Source organism: Procambarus clarkii, chromosome 53 (assembly GCF_040958095.1).
Source record: "Procambarus clarkii isolate CNS0578487 chromosome 53, FALCON_Pclarkii_2.0, whole genome shotgun sequence".
Classification (NCBI taxonomy): domain Eukaryota; kingdom Metazoa; phylum Arthropoda; class Malacostraca; order Decapoda; family Cambaridae; genus Procambarus; species Procambarus clarkii.
The window spans coordinates 25,690,804-25,709,250 of NC_091202.1; the positions used below are offsets into that span (position 1 = coordinate 25,690,804).

Below are 18,447 nucleotides of genomic sequence, written 5' to 3' on the forward strand. Positions count from 1 at the left end.
ACAGATAGATATATTAGACGAGGAGGTGGAGTAGCCATATATGTTAGGGACAATTTGAAATGTAGTCTCAAAGAGGGAATCAAAACAGAGCCACACACAGAAACTATTTGGATTGAATTAAACGAAAAAGCTAATAATATTATAATAGGAGTAATATATAGGCCACCAAATTTAGACAGAATGGAAGCAAAGCATCTATGGGATGAAATATCTAGAGCATCTAGATCTAACAGTATTTATGTCATGGGTGACTTTAATTTTAGCGGAATAAACTGGTTGAACAAAACAGGGAATAGTGAAGCAGAAGATTTTCTAGAATTAATTGACGATTGCTTTCTTACGCAACACATTAAGGAACCAACACGGGAAAATAATATTTTAGATTTAGTGTTAACTAACAGGGAAACGCTAATTAATGACATCGAAATAGGGAGTGAGCTAGGGAGCAGTGATCACAAAGAAATCAGATTTAGCATAGAATGGAATAGACCAGTAGGAGAAAATTCTGTTAAAGTGCCAGATTTTCGAAAAGCTGATTTTAATAGCCTAAGAAATTTTTTGGGTCAAATTGATTGGAATGGCTTGGGTATGGGGTGTGGGCTGGTCTTGGAGCGAGACATGAACCCAGCGATAGGTGACTTAAATGGGGATTTCGATGTGGATTCAATATATAACTTATTTAAGAATATTCTAAACAAAGCACAGGAACGTAGTATACCATACAAATTGAATAGATCGTATACTAATGACCCAAAGTGGATAACAAAGAATTTGAAGAACCTTATAGGTAAAAAGAGAGCTTGGTACAAAAGGATTAAAAATGGGGAGGTCACTTTAGAACAGGAATTCGTACAACTGGTTAGAAATGTTAAAAAAGAGATAAGGAAAGCAAAAAGAAACTATGAAGTTCGCATAGCAGGGCAAGCAAAGACAAATCCTAAAGGGTTTTTTCAGTTATATCGTACTAAGACTAGGGAAAGGATAGGTCCATTAAAAACTGAGACAGGTCAAATAACAGATAGTGATGAAGAGATGAGTAGTATTTTTAATAAATATTTTGTATCTGTATTTACTAAAGAGGAACTTAACAATATGCCTTCAGCCGAACAAGTCTATGTGGGTGGGGACGAGGACAGGTTGACGAGTTTAGCAGTTACCAGGGAGGATGTTCTTAAACAAATAGTAAAACTCAAACCAAACAAATCCCCAGGGCCGGATGAAGTGTTTGCTAGGGTGCTTAAAGAATGCAAAGAGGAGCTTTGTGACCCACTGTCAACCATATTTAATAAATCAATAGAGTCAGGCAGAGTGCCAGAGTTTTGGAAAGTTGCTAATGTGATACCAGTTTTTAAGAAAGGAGATAGATCACTTGCGTCTAACTATCGACCAATTAGCCTAACGTCTATTGTGGGAAAGTTACTCGAATCTATAATAGCAAATAAAATTCGTCTTCATCTTGAAAAACATAAATTAATAATTGAGTCGCAACATGGTTTTATAAATGGCCGTTCATGTTTAACAAATTTGTTATCTTTTTATTCTAGCATTGTTGAGGCAGTTGATAGTGGTAAGGATTGCGATGTTGTATACCTTGACTTTAGCAAAGCTTTTGATACAGTGCCACATGAAAGACTGATTAAAAAAATAGAGTCTCATGGTATTGGGGGTGCTATATTAAGCTGGATTAGGGCATGGCTATACCAAAGGAAACAGAGAGTTAGTATAAATGGAATCAAGTCAGAGTGGGAAAATGTTGTAAGTGGAGTGCCTCAAGGCTCTGTCCTGGGACCTCTGTTGTTTATAATATATATAAATGATTTAGATTCAGGTTTGAGTAGCAACATTTGCAAATTTGCCGATGATACGAAAATCGGTAGGGAAATTAATTCGGAGGAGGACTCACTATCACTTCAAGTTGATCTAGATAGGGTTTTGAAATGGTCAAAGGATTGGCAGATGCAGTTTAATGCTGATAAATGTAAAGTTCTGAGGTTAGGTAATGATGATAGAGTTACAAGATACGAGCTAGATGGTGTTGTGATTGCGAAGTCGGATTGCGAAAGGGATCTGGGAGTTATGATTAGTAAGAATTTAAAACAAAAGGATCAATGCATAAATGTTCGTAATAAGGCAAATCGGACACTTGGATTTATTAATCGCAGCGTTAGTAACAAGACACCTGGTGTGGTTCTCAAGCTATATCTTGCTCTAGTCAGGCCCCATTTAGATTATGCAGTTCAGTTTTGGTCGCCATATTATAGAATGGATATAAATTCACTTGAACGTGTCCAGCGTAGGATGACTAAGTTAATTCCCCAAATTAGAAATCTTTCATATGAAGAAAGATTAACAAAGCTTAAGTTGCATTCACTGGAAAGGCGAAGAGTTAGGGGTGACATGATAGAGGTTTACAAGTGGATGAATGGACATAACCGGGGGGATATTAATAGGGTATTAAAAGTATCAACACAGGACAGAACACGAAACAATGGATATAAATTGGATAAGTTTAGATTTAGGAAAGACTTGGGTAAATACTGGTTCAGTAACAGGGTTGTTGATTTGTGGAACCAATTGCCGCGTAACATTGTGGAGGTGGGGTCCCTCGATTGTTTCAAGCACGGGTTGGACAAGTATATGAGTGGGATTGGGTGGTTATAGAATAGGAGCTGCCTCGTATGGGCCAATAGGCCTTCTGCAGTTACCTTTGTTCTTATGTTCTTATGTTCTTATGTTCTTATGTTAGGTAATGATGATAGAGTTACAAGATACGAGCTAGATGGTGTTGTGATTGCGAAGTCGGATTGCGAAAGGGATCTGGGAGTTATGATTAGTAAGAATTTAAAACAAAAGGATCAATGCATAAATGTTCGTAATAAGGCAAATCGGACACTTGGATTTATTAATCGCAGCGTTAGTAACAAGACACCTGGTGTGGTTCTCAAGCTATATCTTGCTCTAGTTAGGCCCCATTTAGATTATGCAGTTCAGTTTTGGTCGCCATATTATAGAATGGATATAAATTCACTTGAACGTGTCCAGCGTAGGATGACTAAGTTAATTCCCCAAATTAGAAATCTTTCATATGAAGAAAGATTAACAAAGCTTAAGTTGCATTCACTGGAAAGGCGAAGAGTTAGGGGTGACATGATAGAGGTTTACAAGTGGATGAATGGACATAACCGGGGGGATATTAATAGGGTATTAAAAGTATCAACACAGGACAGAACACGAAACAATGGATATAAATTGGATAAGTTTAGATTTAGGAAAGACTTGGGTAAATACTGGTTCAGTAACAGGGTTGTTGATTTGTGGAACCAATTGCCGCGTAACATTGTGGAGGTGGGGTCCCTCGATTGTTTCAAGCACGGGTTGGACAAGTATATGAGTGGGATTGGGTGGTTATAGAATAGGAGCTGCCTCGTATGGGCCAATAGGCCTTCTGCAGTTACCTTTGTTCTTATGTTCTTATGTTCTTATGTAATTCGCGCGATTTTTGCCCGTTAGTTGCAAAAATCGCATGGTTTCTGGCCGCTAGCGTCGAAAATAGTGCGGTTTTTGTCCGTTAGCGCCCGATTTTTGGCCGCTAGCGGTAAAAATCGCGCTATTTTTGGCCGGTAGCGGCGAAAATCGCGATTTCTGCCCGCCAGCTGCGAAAATCGCATGGTTTTTGGCCGCTAGCGGCCAAAATCGCACGGTTTTTGGAGGGTAGCGGCGAAAATCGCGCTATTTTTGCCCGCCAGCTGCAAAAATCGCACAGTTTCTGGCCGCTAGCGGCGAAAATCGCGCAATTTTTGGTCGCTAGCAGCGAAATTCGGACGATTTTTGGCCGCTAGCGGCGAAATTTGCACGATTTTTGGCCGCTAGCGGCGAAAATCGCCCTTTTTTGGCCGCTAGCGGCGAAAATAACCCCTTTTTTGGCCGCTAGCGGCCAAAATTGGTCGATTTTTGGCAGGTAGCAGCGAAATTCGCTCGATTTTTGCCCGCCAGCTGCAAAAATCACATAGTTTCTGATCGCTAGCGGCGAAAATCGCGCGATTTTTGGCCGCTAGCGGCGAAATTCGAACGATTTTTGGCCGCTAGCGGCGAAATTTGCACGATTTTTGGCCGCTAGCGGCGAAAATCGCCCCATTTTTGGCCTCTAGCGGCAAAAATAGCCTATTTTTTGGCCGCTAGCGGCGAAATTCGGTCGATTTTTGGCAGGTAGCGGCGAAATTCGCGCGATTTTTGCCCGTTAGTTGCAAAAATCGCATGGTTTCTGGCCGCTAGCGTCGAAAGTAGTGCGGTTTTTGTCCGTTAGCGCCCGATTTTTGGCCGCTAGCGGTAAAAATCGCGCTATTTTTGGCCGGTAGCGGCGAAAATCGCGATTTCTGCCCGCCAGCTGCGAAAATCGCATGGTTTTTGGCCGCTAGCGGCCAAAATCGCACGGTTTTTGGCCGGTAGTGGTGAAAATCGCGCTATTTTTGCCCGCCAGCTGCAAAAATCGCACAGTTTCTGGCCGCTAGCGGCGAAAATCGCGCAATTTTTGGTCGCTAGCAGCGAAATTCGCACGATTTTTGGCCGCTAGCGGCGAAATTTGCACGATTTTTGGCCGCTAGCGGCGAAAATCGCCCTTTTTTGGCCGCTAGCGGCGAAAATAACCCCTTTTTTGGCCGCTAGCGGCCAAAATTGGTCGATTTTTGGCAGGTAGCGGCGAAATTCGCGCGATTTTTGCCCGCCAGCTGCTAAAATCGCATGGTTTCTGGCCGCTAGCGTCGAAAATAGCGCGGTTTTCGGCCGTTACCGGCAAAAATCGCCCGATTTTGGGCCTCTAGCGGCGAAAATCGTACGGTTTTTGGCAGCTAGCGGCGAAAATCGCGCTATTTTTGGCCGGTAGCGGCGAAAATCGCGATTTTTGCCCGCCAGCTGCGAAAATCGCATGGTTTTTGCCCGCTAGCGGCGAAAATCGCGCGGTTTTTTGGCCGGTATCGGCGAAAATCGCGCTATTTTTGCCCGCCAGCTGCAAAAATCGCATAGTTTCTGGCCGCTAGCGGTTAAAATCGCGCGATTTTTGGCCGCTAGCGGCGAAATTCGCACGATTTTTTGCCGCTAGCGGCGAAATTTGCATGGTTTTTGGACGCTAGCGGCGAAAATCGCGCGGTTTTCGGCAGGTAGCAGCGAAATTCGCTCGATTTTTGCCCGCCAGCTGCAAAAATCACATAGTTTCTGATCGCTAGCGGCGAAAATCGCGCGATTTTTGGCCGCTAGCGGCGAAATTCGAACGATTTTTGGCCGCTAGCGGCGAAATTTGCACGATTTTTGGCCGCTAGCGGCGAAAATCGCCCCATTTTTGGCCTCTAGCGGCAAAAATAGCCTATTTTTTGGCCGCTAGCGGCGAAATTCGGTCGATTTTTGACAGGTAGCGGCGAAATTCGCGCGATTTTTGCCCGTTAGTTGCAAAAATCGCATGGTTTCTGGCCGCTAGCGTCGAAAATAGTGCGGTTTTTGTCCGTTAGCGCCCGATTTTTGGCCGCTAGCGGTAAAAATCGCGCTATTTTTGGCCGGTAGCGGCGAAAATCGCGATTTCTGCCCGCCAGCTGCGAAAATCGCATGGTTTTTGGCCGCTAGCGGCCAAAATCGCACGGTTTTTGGAGGGTAGCGGCGAAAATCGCGCTATTTTTGCCCGCCAGCTGCAAAAATCGCACAGTTTCTGGCCGCTAGCGGCGAAAATCGCGCAATTTTTGGTCGCTAGCAGCGAAATTCGCACGATTTTTAAGAACATAAGAACATAAGAACAAAGGTAACTGCAGAAGGCCTATTGGCCCATACGAGGCAGCTCCTATTCTATAACCACCCAATCCCACTCATATACTTGTCCAACCCGTGCTTGAAACAATCGAGGGACCCCACCTCCACAATGTTACGCGGCAATTGGTTCCACAAATCAACAACCCTGTTACTGAACCAGTATTTACCCAAGTCTTTCCTAAATCTAAACTTATCCAATTTATATCCATTGTTTCGTGTTCTGTCCTGTGTTGATACTTTTAATACCCTATTAATATCCCCCCGGTTATGTCCATTCATCCACTTGTAAACCTCTATCATGTCACCCCTAACTCTTCGCCTTTCCAGTGAATGCAACTTAAGCTTTGTTAATCTTTCTTCATATGAAAGATTTCTAATTTGGGGAATTAACTTAGTCATCCTACGCTGGACACGTTCAAGTGAATTTATATCCATTCTATAATATGGCGACCAAAACTGAACTGCATAATCTAAATGGGGCCTAACTAGAGCAAGATATAGCTTGAGAACCACACCAGGTGTCTTGTTACTAACGCTGCGATTAATAAATCCAAGTGTCCGATTTGCCTTATTACGAACATTTATGCATTGATCCTTTTGTTTTAAGAACATAAGAACATAAGAACATAAGAACAAAGGTAACTGCAGAAGGCCTATTGGCCCATACGAGGCAGCTCCTATTTCTATAACCACCCAATCCCACTCATATACTTGTCCAACCCGTGCTTGAAACAATCGAGGGACCCCACCTCCACAATGTTACACGGCAATTGGTTCCACAAATCAACAACCCTGTTACTGAACCAGTATTTACCCAAGTCTTTCCTAAATCTAAACTTATCCAATTTATATCCATTGTTTCGTGTTCTGTCCTGTGTTGATACTTTTAATACCCTATTAATATCCCCCCGGTTATGTCCATTCATCCACTTGTAAACCTCTATCATGTCACCCCTAACTCTTCGCCTTTCCAGTGAATGCAACTTAAGCTTTGTTAATCTTTCTTCATATGAAAGATTTCTAATTTGGGGAATTAACTTAGTCATCCTACGCTGGACACGTTCAAGTGAATTTATATCCATTCTATAATATGGCGACCAAAACTGAACTGCATAATCTAAATGGGGCCTAACTAGAGCAAGATATAGCTTGAGAACCACACCAGGTGTCTTGTTACTAACGCTGCGATTAATAAATCCAAGTGTCCGATTTGCCTTATTACGAACATTTATGCATTGATCCTTTTGTTTTAAATTCTTACTAATCATAACTCCCAGATCCCTTTCGCAATCCGACTTCGCAATCACAACACCATCTAGCTCGTATCTTGTAACTCTATCATCATTACCTAACCTCAGAACTTTACATTTATCAGCATTAAACTGCATCTGCCAATCCTTTGACCATTTCAAAACCCTATCTAGATCAACTTGAAGTGATAGTGAGTCCTCCTCCGAATTAATTTCCCTACCGATTTTCGTATCATCGGCAAATTTGCAAATGTTGCTACTCAAACCTGAATCTAAATCATTTATATATATTATAAACAACAGAGGTCCCAGGACAGAGCCTTGAGGCACTCCACTTACAACATTTTCCCACTCTGACTTGATTCCATTTATACTAACTCTCTGTTTCCTTTGGTATAGCCATGCCCTAATTTAGTAAATACAGATACAAAATATTTATTAAAAATACTACTCATCTCTTCATCACTATCTGTTATTTGACCTGTATCAGTTTTTAATGGACCTATCCTTTCCCTAGTCTTAGTACGATATAACTGAAAAAAACCTTTAGGATTGTCTTTGCTTGCCCTGCTATGCGAACTTCATAGTTTCTTTTTGCTTTCCTTATCTCTTTTTTAACATTTCTAACCAGTTGTACGAATTCCTGTTTTAAAGTGACCTCCCCATTTTTAATCCTTTTGTACCAAGCTCTCTTTTTACCTATAAGGTTCTTCAAATTCTTTGTTATCCACTTTGTGTCATTAGTATTCGATCTATTCAATTTGTATGGTATACTACGTTCCTGTGCTTTGTTTAGAATATTCTTAAATAAGTTATATATTGAATCCACATCGAAATCCCCATTTAAGTAACCTATCGCTGGGTTCATGTCTCGCTCCAAGACCGGCCCCCACCCCATACCCAAGACTTTCCAATCAATTTGACTCAAAAAATTTCTTAGCCTATTAAAATCAGCTTTACGAAAATCTGGCACTTTAACAGAATTTTCTACTACAGGTCTATTCCATTCTATGCTAAATCTGATTTCTTTGTGATCACTGTTTCCTAGCTCACTCCCTATTTCGATGTCATTAATTTGTGTTTCCCAGTTTGTTAACACTAAATCTAAAATATTATTTTCCCGTGTTGGTTCCTTAATGTGTTGCGTAAGAAAGCAATCGTCAATTAATTCTAGAAAATCTTCTCCTTCACTATTCCCTGTTTTGTTCAACCAGTTTATTCCACTAAAATTAAAGTCACCCATGACATAAATACTGTTAGATCTAGATGTTCTAGATATTTCATCCCATAGATGCTTTGCTTCCATTCTGTCTAAATTTGGTGGTCTATATATAACTCCTATTATAATATTATTAGCTTTTTCGTTTAATTCTATCCAAATAGTTTCTGTGTGTGGCTCAGTTTTGATTCCCTCATTGAGACTACATTTCAAATTGTCCCTAACATATATGGCTACTCCACCTCCTCGTCTAATATATCTATCTGTGTGAAATAGTTTAAATCCATTTATTTGATATTCAGCAAATAGTTCTCTATTTTCTACATTCATCCACGTTTCGGTAAGTGCAATAATATCTATTTTTTCTGTGCAGACAAGAGCATTTAATTCGTTAATTTTATTTCTTAGACTTCTACTGTTCGTGTAATATACCCTAAGTGAATTGTTATTTTGAGGCCCTTCTCTTTCCCTGATCATTTTGCCAATTCCTTTCTCCCACAGACACATACTTTTATTACCTCCTTCTTCCAAATCAATTCCCATACCTCTATCTACTAACAGTTTAAACCCAAACACCTCTAACCACTTCTTCCAACGAGTTCGCAACAGCAACAACCCCAGCTCTCGATAGATGCACCCCATCACGAGCATACATTTCATTTCTTCCATAGAAGTGTTCCCAGTTGTCTATGAAAGATATTGCATTTGATTTGCAATATCTTTCCAGCCGGCAATTGACACCAATTGCCCTCGACATCCATTCATTTCCCACTCCCTTTCTTGGAAGAATGCCACATATGATCGGGATTCCTCCCTTGCTCCTAACTAATTCAATGGCTGTCCTGAATCTCTGTATTAGTTCCTCACTCCAAACTCGCCCAACATCATTACCCCCTGCACTAATACAAATAATGAGGTTGTTTCCATTTCCCGTCATAATATCAGTCATGTTTCCAACAATATCACCAATTCCAGCTCCCGGATAGCAAACTCTTAATCTGTTCCCCCTATCTCTGGCACAAAACGTTCTGTCTAAATACCTAAATTTTAAATTCTTACTAATCATAACTCCCAGATCCCTTTCGCAATCCGACTTCGCAATCACAACACCATCTAGCTCGTATCTTGTAACTCTATCATCATTACCTAACCTCAGAACTTTACATTTATCAGCATTAAACTGCATCTGCCAATCCTTTGACCATTTCAAAACCCTATCTAGATCAACTTGAAGTGATAGTGAGTCCTCCTCCGAATTAATTTCCCTACCGATTTTCGTATCATCGGCAAATTTGCAAATGTTGCTACTCAAACCTGAATCTAAATCATTTATATATATTATAAACAACAGAGGTCCCAGGACAGAGCCTTGAGGCACTCCACTTACAACATTTTCCCACTCTGACTTGATTCCATTTATACTAACTCTCTGTTTCCTTTGGTATAGCCATGCCCTAATCCAGCTTAATATAGCACCCCCAATACCATGAGACTCTATTTTTTTAATCAGTCTTTCATGTGGCACTGTATCAAAAGCTTTGCTAAAGTCAAGGTATACAACATCGCAATCCTTACCACTATCAACTGCCTCAACAATGCTAGAATAAAAAGATAACAAATTTGTTAAACATGAACGGCCATTTATAAAACCATGTTGCGACTCAATTATTAATTTATGTTTTTCAAGATGAAGACGAATTTTATTTGCTATTATAGATTCGAGTAACTTTCCCACAATAGACGTTAGGCTAATTGGTCGATAGTTAGACGCAAGTGATCTATCTCCTTTCTTAAAAACTGGTATCACATTAGCAACTTTCCAAAACTCTGGCACTCTGCCTGACTCTATTGATTTATTAAATATGGTTGACAGTGGGTCACAAAGCTCCTCTTTGCATTCTTTAAGCACCCTAGCAAACACTTCATCCGGCCCTGGGGATTTGTTTGGTTTGAGTTTTACTATTTGTTTAAGAACATCCTCCCTGGTAACTGCTAAACTCGTCAACCTGTCCTCGTCCCCACCCACATAGACTTGTTCGGCTGAAGGCATATTGTTAAGTTCCTCTTTAGTAAATACAGATGCAAAATATTTATTAAAAATACTACTCATCTCTTCATCACTATCTGTTATTTGACCTGTCTCAGTTTTTAATGGACCTATCCTTTCCCTAGTCTTAGTACGATATAACTGAAAAAACCCTTTAGGATTTGTCTTTGCTTGCCCTGCTATGCGAACTTCATAGTTTCTTTTTGCTTTCCTTATCTCTTTTTTAACATTTCTAACCAGTTGTACGAATTCCTGTTCTAAAGTGACCTCCCCATTTTTAATCCTTTTGTACCAAGCTCTCTTTTTACCTATAAGGTTCTTCAAATTCTTTGTTATCCACTTTGGGTCATTAGTATACGATCTATTCAATTTGTATGGTATACTACGTTCCTGTGCTTTGTTTAGAATATTCTTAAATAAGTTATATATTGAATCCACATCGAAATCCCCATTTAAGTCACCTATCGCTGGGTTCATGTCTCGCTCCAAGACCGGCCCACACCCCATACCCAAGCCTTTCCAATCAATTTGACCCAAAAAATTTCTTAGGCTATTAAAATCAGCTTTTCGAAAATCTGGCACTTTAACAGAATTTTCTCCTACTGGTCTATTCCATTCTATGCTAAATCTGATTTCTTTGTGATCACTGCTCCCTAGCTCACTCCCTATTTCGATGTCATTAATTTGGCCGCTAGCGGCGAAATTTGCACGATTTTTGGCCGCTAGCGGCGAAATTTGCACGATTTTTGGCCGCTAGCGGCGAAAATCGCCCTTTTTTGGCCGCTAGCGGCGAAAATAACCCCTTTTTTGGCCGCTAGCGGCCAAAATTGGTCGATTTTTGGCAGGTAGCAGCGAAATTCGCTCGAGTTTTGCCCGCCAGCTGCAAAAATCACATAGTTTCTGATCGCGAGCGGCGAAAATCGCGCGATTTTTGGCCGCTAGCGGCGAAATTCGAACGATTTTTGGCCGCTAGCGGCGAAATTTGCACGATTTTTGTCCGCTAGCGGCGAAAATCGCCCCATTTTTGGCCTCTAGCGGCAAAAATAGCCTATTTTTTGGCCGCTAGCGGCGAAATTCGGTCGATTTTTGGCAGGTAGCGGCGAAATTCGCGCGATTTTTGCCCGTTAGTTGCAAAAATCGCATGGTTTCTGGCCGCTAGCGTCGAAAATAGTGCGGTTTTTGTCCGTTAGCGCCCGATTTTTGGCCGCTAGCGGTAAAAATCGCGCTATTTTTGGCCGGTAGCGGCGAAAATCGCGATTTCTGCCCGCCAGCTGCGAAAATCGCATGGTTTTTGGCCGCTAGCGGCCAAAATCGCACGGTTTTTGGCCGGTAGCGGCGAAAATCGCGCTATTTTTGCCCGCCAGCTGCAAAAATCGCACAGTTTCTGGCCGCTAGCGGCGAAAATCGCGCAATTTTTAGTCGCTAGCAGCGAAATTCGCACGATTTTTGGCCGCTAGCGGCGAAATTTGCACGATTTTTGGCCGCTAGCGGCGAAAATCGCCCCATTTTTGGCCTCTAGCGGCAAAAATAGCCTATTTTTTGGCCGCTAGCGGCGAAATTCGGTCGATTTTTGGCAGGTAGCGGCGAAATTCGCGCGATTTTTGCCCGTTAGTTGCAAAAATCGCATGGTTTCTGGCCGCTAGCGTCGAAAATAGTGCGGTTTTTGTCCGTTAGCGCCCGATTTTTGGCCGCTAGCGGTAAAAATCGCGCTATTTTTGGCCGGTAGCGGCGAAAATCGCGATTTCTGCCCGCCAGCTGCGAAAATCGCATGGTTTTTGGCCGCTAGCGGCCAAAATCGCACGGTTTTTGGAGGGTAGCGGCGAAAATCGCGCTATTTTTGCCCGCCAGCTGCAAAAATCGCACAGTTTCTGGCCGCTAGCGGCGAAAATCGCGCAATTTTTGGTCGCTAGCAGCGAAATTCGCACGATTTTTGGCCGCTAGCGGCGAAATTTGCACGATTTTTGGCCGCTAGCGGCGAAAATCGCCCTTTTTTGGCCGCTAGCGGCGAAAATAACCCCTTTTTTGGCCGCTAGCGGCCAAAATTGGTCGATTTTTGGCAGGTAGCAGCGAAATTCGCTCGATTTTTGCCCGCCAGCTGCAAAAATCACATAGTTTCTGATCGCTAGCGGCGAAAATCGCGCGATTTTTGGCCGCTAGCGGCGAAATTCGAACGATTTTTGGCCGCTAGCGGCGAAATTTGCACGATTTTTGGCCGCTAGCGGCGAAAATCGCCCCATTTTTGGCCTCTAGCGGCAAAAATAGCCTATTTTTTGGCCGCTAGCGGCGAAATTCGGTCGATTTTTGGCAGGTAGCGGCGAAATTCGCGCGATTTTTGCCCGTTAGTTGCAAAAATCGCATGGTTTCTGGCCGCTAGCGTCGAAAATAGTGCGGTTTTTGTCCGTTAGCGCCCGATTTTTGGCCGCTAGCGGTAAAAATCGCGCTATTTTTGGCCGGTAGCGGCGAAAATCGCGATTTCTGCCCGCCAGCTGCGAAAATCGCATGGTTTTTGGCCGCTAGCGGCCAAAATCGCACGGTTTTTGGCCGGTAGCGGCGAAAATCGCGCTATTTTTGCCCGCCAGCTGCAAAAATCGCACAGTTTCTGGCCGCTAGCGGCGAAAATCGCGCAATTTTTGGTCGCTAGCAGCGAAATTCGCACGATTTTTGGCCGCTAGTGGCGAAATTTGCACGATTTTTGGCCGCTAGCGGCGAAAATCGCCCTTTTTTGGCCGCTAGCGGCGAAAATAACCCCTTTTTTGGCCGCTAGCGGCCAAAATTGGTCGATTTTTGGCAGGTAGCGGCGAAATTCGCGCGATTTTTGCCCGCCAGCTGCTAAAATCGCATGGTTTCTGGCCGCTAGCGTCGAAAATAGCGCGGTTTTCGGCCGTTACCGGCAAAAATCGCCCGATTTTGGGCCTCTAGCGGCGAAAATCGTACGGTTTTTGGCAGCTAGCGGCGAAAATCGCGCTATTTTTGGCCGGTAGCGGCGAAAATCGCGATTTTTGCCCGCCAGCTGCGAAAATCGCATGGTTTTTGCCCGCTAGCGGCGAAAATCGCGCGGTTTTTGGCCGGTATCGGCGAAAATCGCGCTATTTTTGCCCGCCAGCTGCAAAAATCGCATAGTTTCTGGCCGCTAGCGGTTAAAATCGCGCGATTTTTGGCCGCTAGCGGCGAAATTCGCACGATTTTTTGCCGCTAGCGGCGAAATTTGCATGGTTTTTGGACGCTAGCGGCGAAAATCGCGCGGTTTTCGGCAGGTAGCAGCGAAATTCGCTCGATTTTTGCCCGCCAGCTGCAAAAATCACATAGTTTCTGATCGCTAGCGGCGAAAATCGCGCGATTTTTGGCCGCTAGCGGCGAAATTCGAACGATTTTTGGCCGCTAGCGGCGAAATTTGCACGATTTTTGGCCGCTAGCGGCGAAAATCGCCCCATTTTTGGCCTCTAGCGGCAAAAATAGCCTATTTTTTGGCCGCTAGCGGCGAAATTCGGTCGATTTTTGGCAGGTAGCGGCGAAATTCGCGCGATTTTTGCCCGTTAGTTGCAAAAATCGCATGGTTTCTGGCCGCTAGCGTCGAAAATAGTGCGGTTTTTGTCAGTCAGCGCCCGATTTTTGGCCGCTAGCGGTAAAAATCGCGCTATTTTTGGTCGGTAGCGGCGAAAATCGCGATTTCTGCCCGCCAGCTGCGAAAATCGCATGGTTTTTGGCCGCTAGCGGCCAAAATCGCACGGTTTTTGGCCGGTAGCGGCGAAAATCGCGCTATTTTTGCCCGCCAGCTGCAAAAATCGCACAGTTTCTGGCCGCTAGCGGCGAAAATCGCGCAATTTTTGGTCGCTAGCAGCGAAATTCGCACGATTTTTGGCCGCTAGCGGCGAAAATCGCCCTTTTTTGGCCGCTAGCGGCGAAAATAACCCCTTTTTTGGCCGCTAGCGGCGAAAATCGGTCGATTTTTGGCAGGTAGCGGCGAAATTCGCGCGATTTTTGCCCGCCAGCTGCAAAAATCGCATGGTTTCTGGCCGCTAGCGTCGAAAATAGCGCGGTTTTCGGCCGTTACTGGCAAAAATCGCCCGATTTTTGGCCTCTAGCCGCGAAAATCGCGCGGTTTTTGGCAGCTAGCGGCGAAAATGGCTTTATTTTTGGCCGGTAGCGGCGAAAATCGCGATTTTTGCCCGCCAGCTGCGAAAATCGCATGGTTTTTGGCCGCTAGCGGCCAAAATCGCACGGTTTTTGGCCGGTAGCGGCGAAAATCGCGCTATTTTTGCCCGCCAGCTGCAAAAATCGCACAGTTTCTGGCCGCTAGCGGCGAAAATCGCGCAATTTTTGGTCGCTAGCAGCGAAATTCGCACGATTTTTGGCCGCTAGCGGCGAAATTTGCACGATTTTTGGCCGCTAGCGGCGAAAATCGCCCTTTTTTGGCCGCTAGCGGCGAAAATAACCCCTTTTTTGGCCGCTAGCGGCCAAAATTGGTCGATTTTTGGCAGGTAGCGGCGAAATTCGCGCGATTTTTGCCCGCCAGCTGCTAAAATCGCATGGTTTCTGGCCGCTAGCGTCGAAAATAGCGCGGTTTTCGGCCGTTACCGGCAAAAATCGCCCGATTTTGGGCCTCTAGCGGCGAAAATCGTACGGTTTTTGGCAGCTAGCGGCGAAAATCGCGCTATTTTTGGCCGGTAGCGGCGAAAATCGCGATTTTTGCCCGCCAGCTGCGAAAATCGCATGGTTTTTGCCCGCTAGCGGCGAAAATCGCGCGGTTTTTGGCCGGTATCGGCGAAAATCGCGCTATTTTTGCCCGCCAGCTGCAAAAATCGCATAGTTTCTGGCCGCTAGCGGTTAAAATCGCGCGATTTTTGGCCGCTAGCGGCGAAATTCGCACGATTTTTTGCCGCTAGCGGCGAAATTTGCATGGTTTTTGGACGCTAGCGGCGAAAATCGCGCGGTTTTCGGCAGGTAGCAGCGAAATTCGCTCGATTTTTGCCCGCCAGCTGCAAAAATCACATAGTTTCTGATCGCTAGCGGCGAAAATCGCGCGATTTTTGGCCGCTAGCGGCGAAATTCGAACGATTTTTGGCCGCTAGCGGCGAAATTTGCACGATTTTTGGCCGCTAGCGGCGAAAATCGCCCCATTTTTGGCCTCTAGCGGCAAAAATAGCCTATTTTTTGGCCGCTAGCGGCGAAATTCGGTCGATTTTTGGCAGGTAGCGGCGAAATTCGCGCGATTTTTGCCCGTTAGTTGCAAAAATCGCATGGTTTCTGGCCGCTAGCGTCGAAAATAGTGCGGTTTTTGTCAGTCAGCGCCCGATTTTTGGCCGCTAGCGGTAAAAATCGCGCTATTTTTGGTCGGTAGCGGCGAAAATCGCGATTTCTGCCCGCCAGCTGCGAAAATCGCATGGTTTTTGGCCGGTATCGGCGAAAATCGCGCTATTTTTGCCCGCCAGCTGCAAAAATCGCACAGTTTCTGGCCGCTAGCGGCGAAAATCGCGCAATTTTTGGTCGCTAGCAGCGAAATTCGCACGATTTTTGGCCGCTAGCGGCGAAAATCGCCCTTTTTTGGCCGCTAGCGGCGAAAATAACCCCTTTTTTGGCCGCTAGCGGCGAAAATCGGTCGATTTTTGGCAGGTAGCGGCGAAATTCGCGCGATTTTTGCCCGCCAGCTGCAAAAATCGCATGGTTTCTGGCCGCTAGCGTCGAAAATAGCGCGGTTTTCGGCCGTTACTGGCAAAAATCGCCCGATTTTTGGCCTCTAGCCGCGAAAATCGCGCGGTTTTTGGCAGCTAGCGGCGAAAATGGCTTTATTTTTGGCCGGTAGCGGCGAAAATCGCGATTTTTGCCCGCCAGCGGCGAAAATCGCATGGTTTTTGCCCGCTAGCGGCGAAAATCGCGCGGTTTTTGGCCGGTAGCGGCGAAAATCGCGCTATTTTTGCCCGCCAGCTGCAAAAACCGCATATTTTCTGGCCGCTAGCGGTTAAAATCGCGCGATTTTTGGCCGCTAGCGGCGAAATTCACACGATTTTTGGCCGCTAGCGGCGAAATTTGCACGATTTTTGGCCGCTAGTGGCTTAAATCGCGCGATTTTGGCCCGCCAGAAAGGAATTAGCAGTAATATCAGAAATTTTTTTTTAAATTTTCACCAAAGAATGAATAAAAACTCAAACAATGTTTTTCTATGTTTTCTTAGCAGCCAGTTAGAAAAGTTATACAAAAGTTGTTAAGTTTCTTACTTCCTTCGCAATCAACTGCTTCTTTATCCTGACGCATTTCTTTCTCTACAGAAACAATTTTCCTGTTAGTGAATTCCCGTAGCTGCATGAGAACTACTACATCATAGGCCTCGTAGCAGAATAACACCTCCACATTGCGTTCCTGCATAGGAGAAAAAAGAAACACATTAACTGTTATATCCTCAGTATCATAATTCTAAGAACTGTCCAGCATTGCAAACATCACTAAATTATTGTATTGAGTGGAACACCTTAAACCTAAATGGTTCAGAGATTAAGGTGTGGATGAACAAGTAAGTCTGTTTTAGACCTGGAACAGTTCCACACCGGCTAGTCTTAGATGATATAACTACTATTTGAGTTATTATTTCCACAACCTATTTTTTCAAGGGAAAGCCCTTAGTGGCTCCCTGAAGCTACGTACTATACTGATATAGTGCCAAACTACAAGGTGCCATCAGTTGTGGGGTTCGTATTGACAGAACCTGACCCACCTCACAGGTGCAGGGAGCACACACAGCCACCCGAGAGGGAATAGCCCAGAGAGCCGCATGCGCAAAGTACGCGCACCCATACGGAGCCCCTTCAGGCGCCCACTATGCAGACAGGTATGACGGTGCCCCACCACTTCATCATACCGACGGAACGCAGCACACAGCTCATCCTCGGAAACTGCACCGGCGCACCATGGACACTTACAAACGTCAGGGGTCCCCACGGATCTGAGACCTCCACCGTCACAGCAGAATCCGGAAGTACATGCGTCCGCGCACCCCAGCGGCGCACAGACAGTTGATACACACTCGCCGAGGAGAACGTCACCGCCACCCGGGTAGGAGAAAGCTTCTCTAAACCGTAGAGATCAGGGTACTCCACTTTCAGAACGTCCATAAGGGCAACCTCCACCAAGGGCCAGTCAACAGACGCTGAGAAATCAAGCCGGGCGGTGTCGACCCGACGAACACGGCCACCGCTAGCCGATGCCATAACACCCTCCAGGCCCCGGCCAATGGCCGCACCACACCGTCAACAAGACGACCACCACGCAGCAGCTACAGGTCAACACTGACAGCCCGGGTCGAACGTCAGCGCCCTCCGGTAGCAGAGCAGCGAATCCAATAGCCCGGAAGTGGTGGCCCCCCCCCCTTTTTTTTTTTTTTTTTTGAGATATATACAAGAGTTGTTACATTCTTGTAGAGCCACTAGTACGCGTAGCGTTTCGGGCAGGTCCCTGGAATACGATCCCCTGCCGCGAAGAATCGTTTTTTCATCCAAGTACACATTTTACTGTTGCGTTAAACAGAGGCTACAGTTAAGGAATTGCGCCCAGTAAATCCTCCCCGGCCAGGATACGAACCCATGACATAGCGCTCGCGGAACGCCAGGCGAGTGTCTTACCACTACACCACGGAGACTTTTGAACCATTACCAGTATCATTAGCTGATACTGGAGATCTGTTGAGGTGCGACTGCATCCTGCGTGACGGGAGATGTCTCCCCCGTGCTGTTTCATAAGAACATAAGAATAAAGGTAACTGCAGAAGGCCTATTGGCCCATACGAGGCAGCTCCTATCTATAACCACCCAATCCCAATTTCGATGTCATTAATTTGTTTCCTTGTTAGTTAACACTAAATCTAAAATATTATTTCCCCGCGTTGGTTCCTTAATGTGTTGCGTAAGAAAGCAATCGTCAATTAATTCTAGAAAATCTTCTGCTTCATTATTTCCTGTTCTGTTAAACCAATTTATTCCACTAAAATTAAAGTCACCCATGACACAAATACTGCTAGACTTAGATGCTCTATATATTTCATCCCATAGGTGCTTTGCTTCCATCCTGTCTTAAGTTTGGTGGCCCCCGGGGTATACATTTCATTTCTTCCATAGAAGTGTTCCCAGTTATCTATGAAAGATATTACATTTGGT

The 18,447-nt window shown here is 44.8% G+C and overlaps 1 protein-coding gene across 3 annotated transcripts in view; it reads right to left on the reverse strand.

Moving 5' to 3' along the window:
* Window positions 1-16,456: 16,456 nt before the first annotated feature.
* The window catches only part of Naa35 (N-alpha-acetyltransferase 35), a 55,308-nt gene continuing 53,317 nt past the window's right edge, over window positions 16,457-18,447 (reverse strand). For all 3 annotated transcript variants that reach the window (XM_045756746.2, XM_069304813.1, XM_069304811.1), the window contains exon 14: window positions 16,457-16,660. In XM_045756746.2, coding sequence (XP_045612702.1) covers window positions 16,472-16,660 — 189 coding nt within the window. In that variant the 3' untranslated portion in view covers window positions 16,457-16,471. The remainder of the gene's footprint in view (window positions 16,661-18,447) is intronic.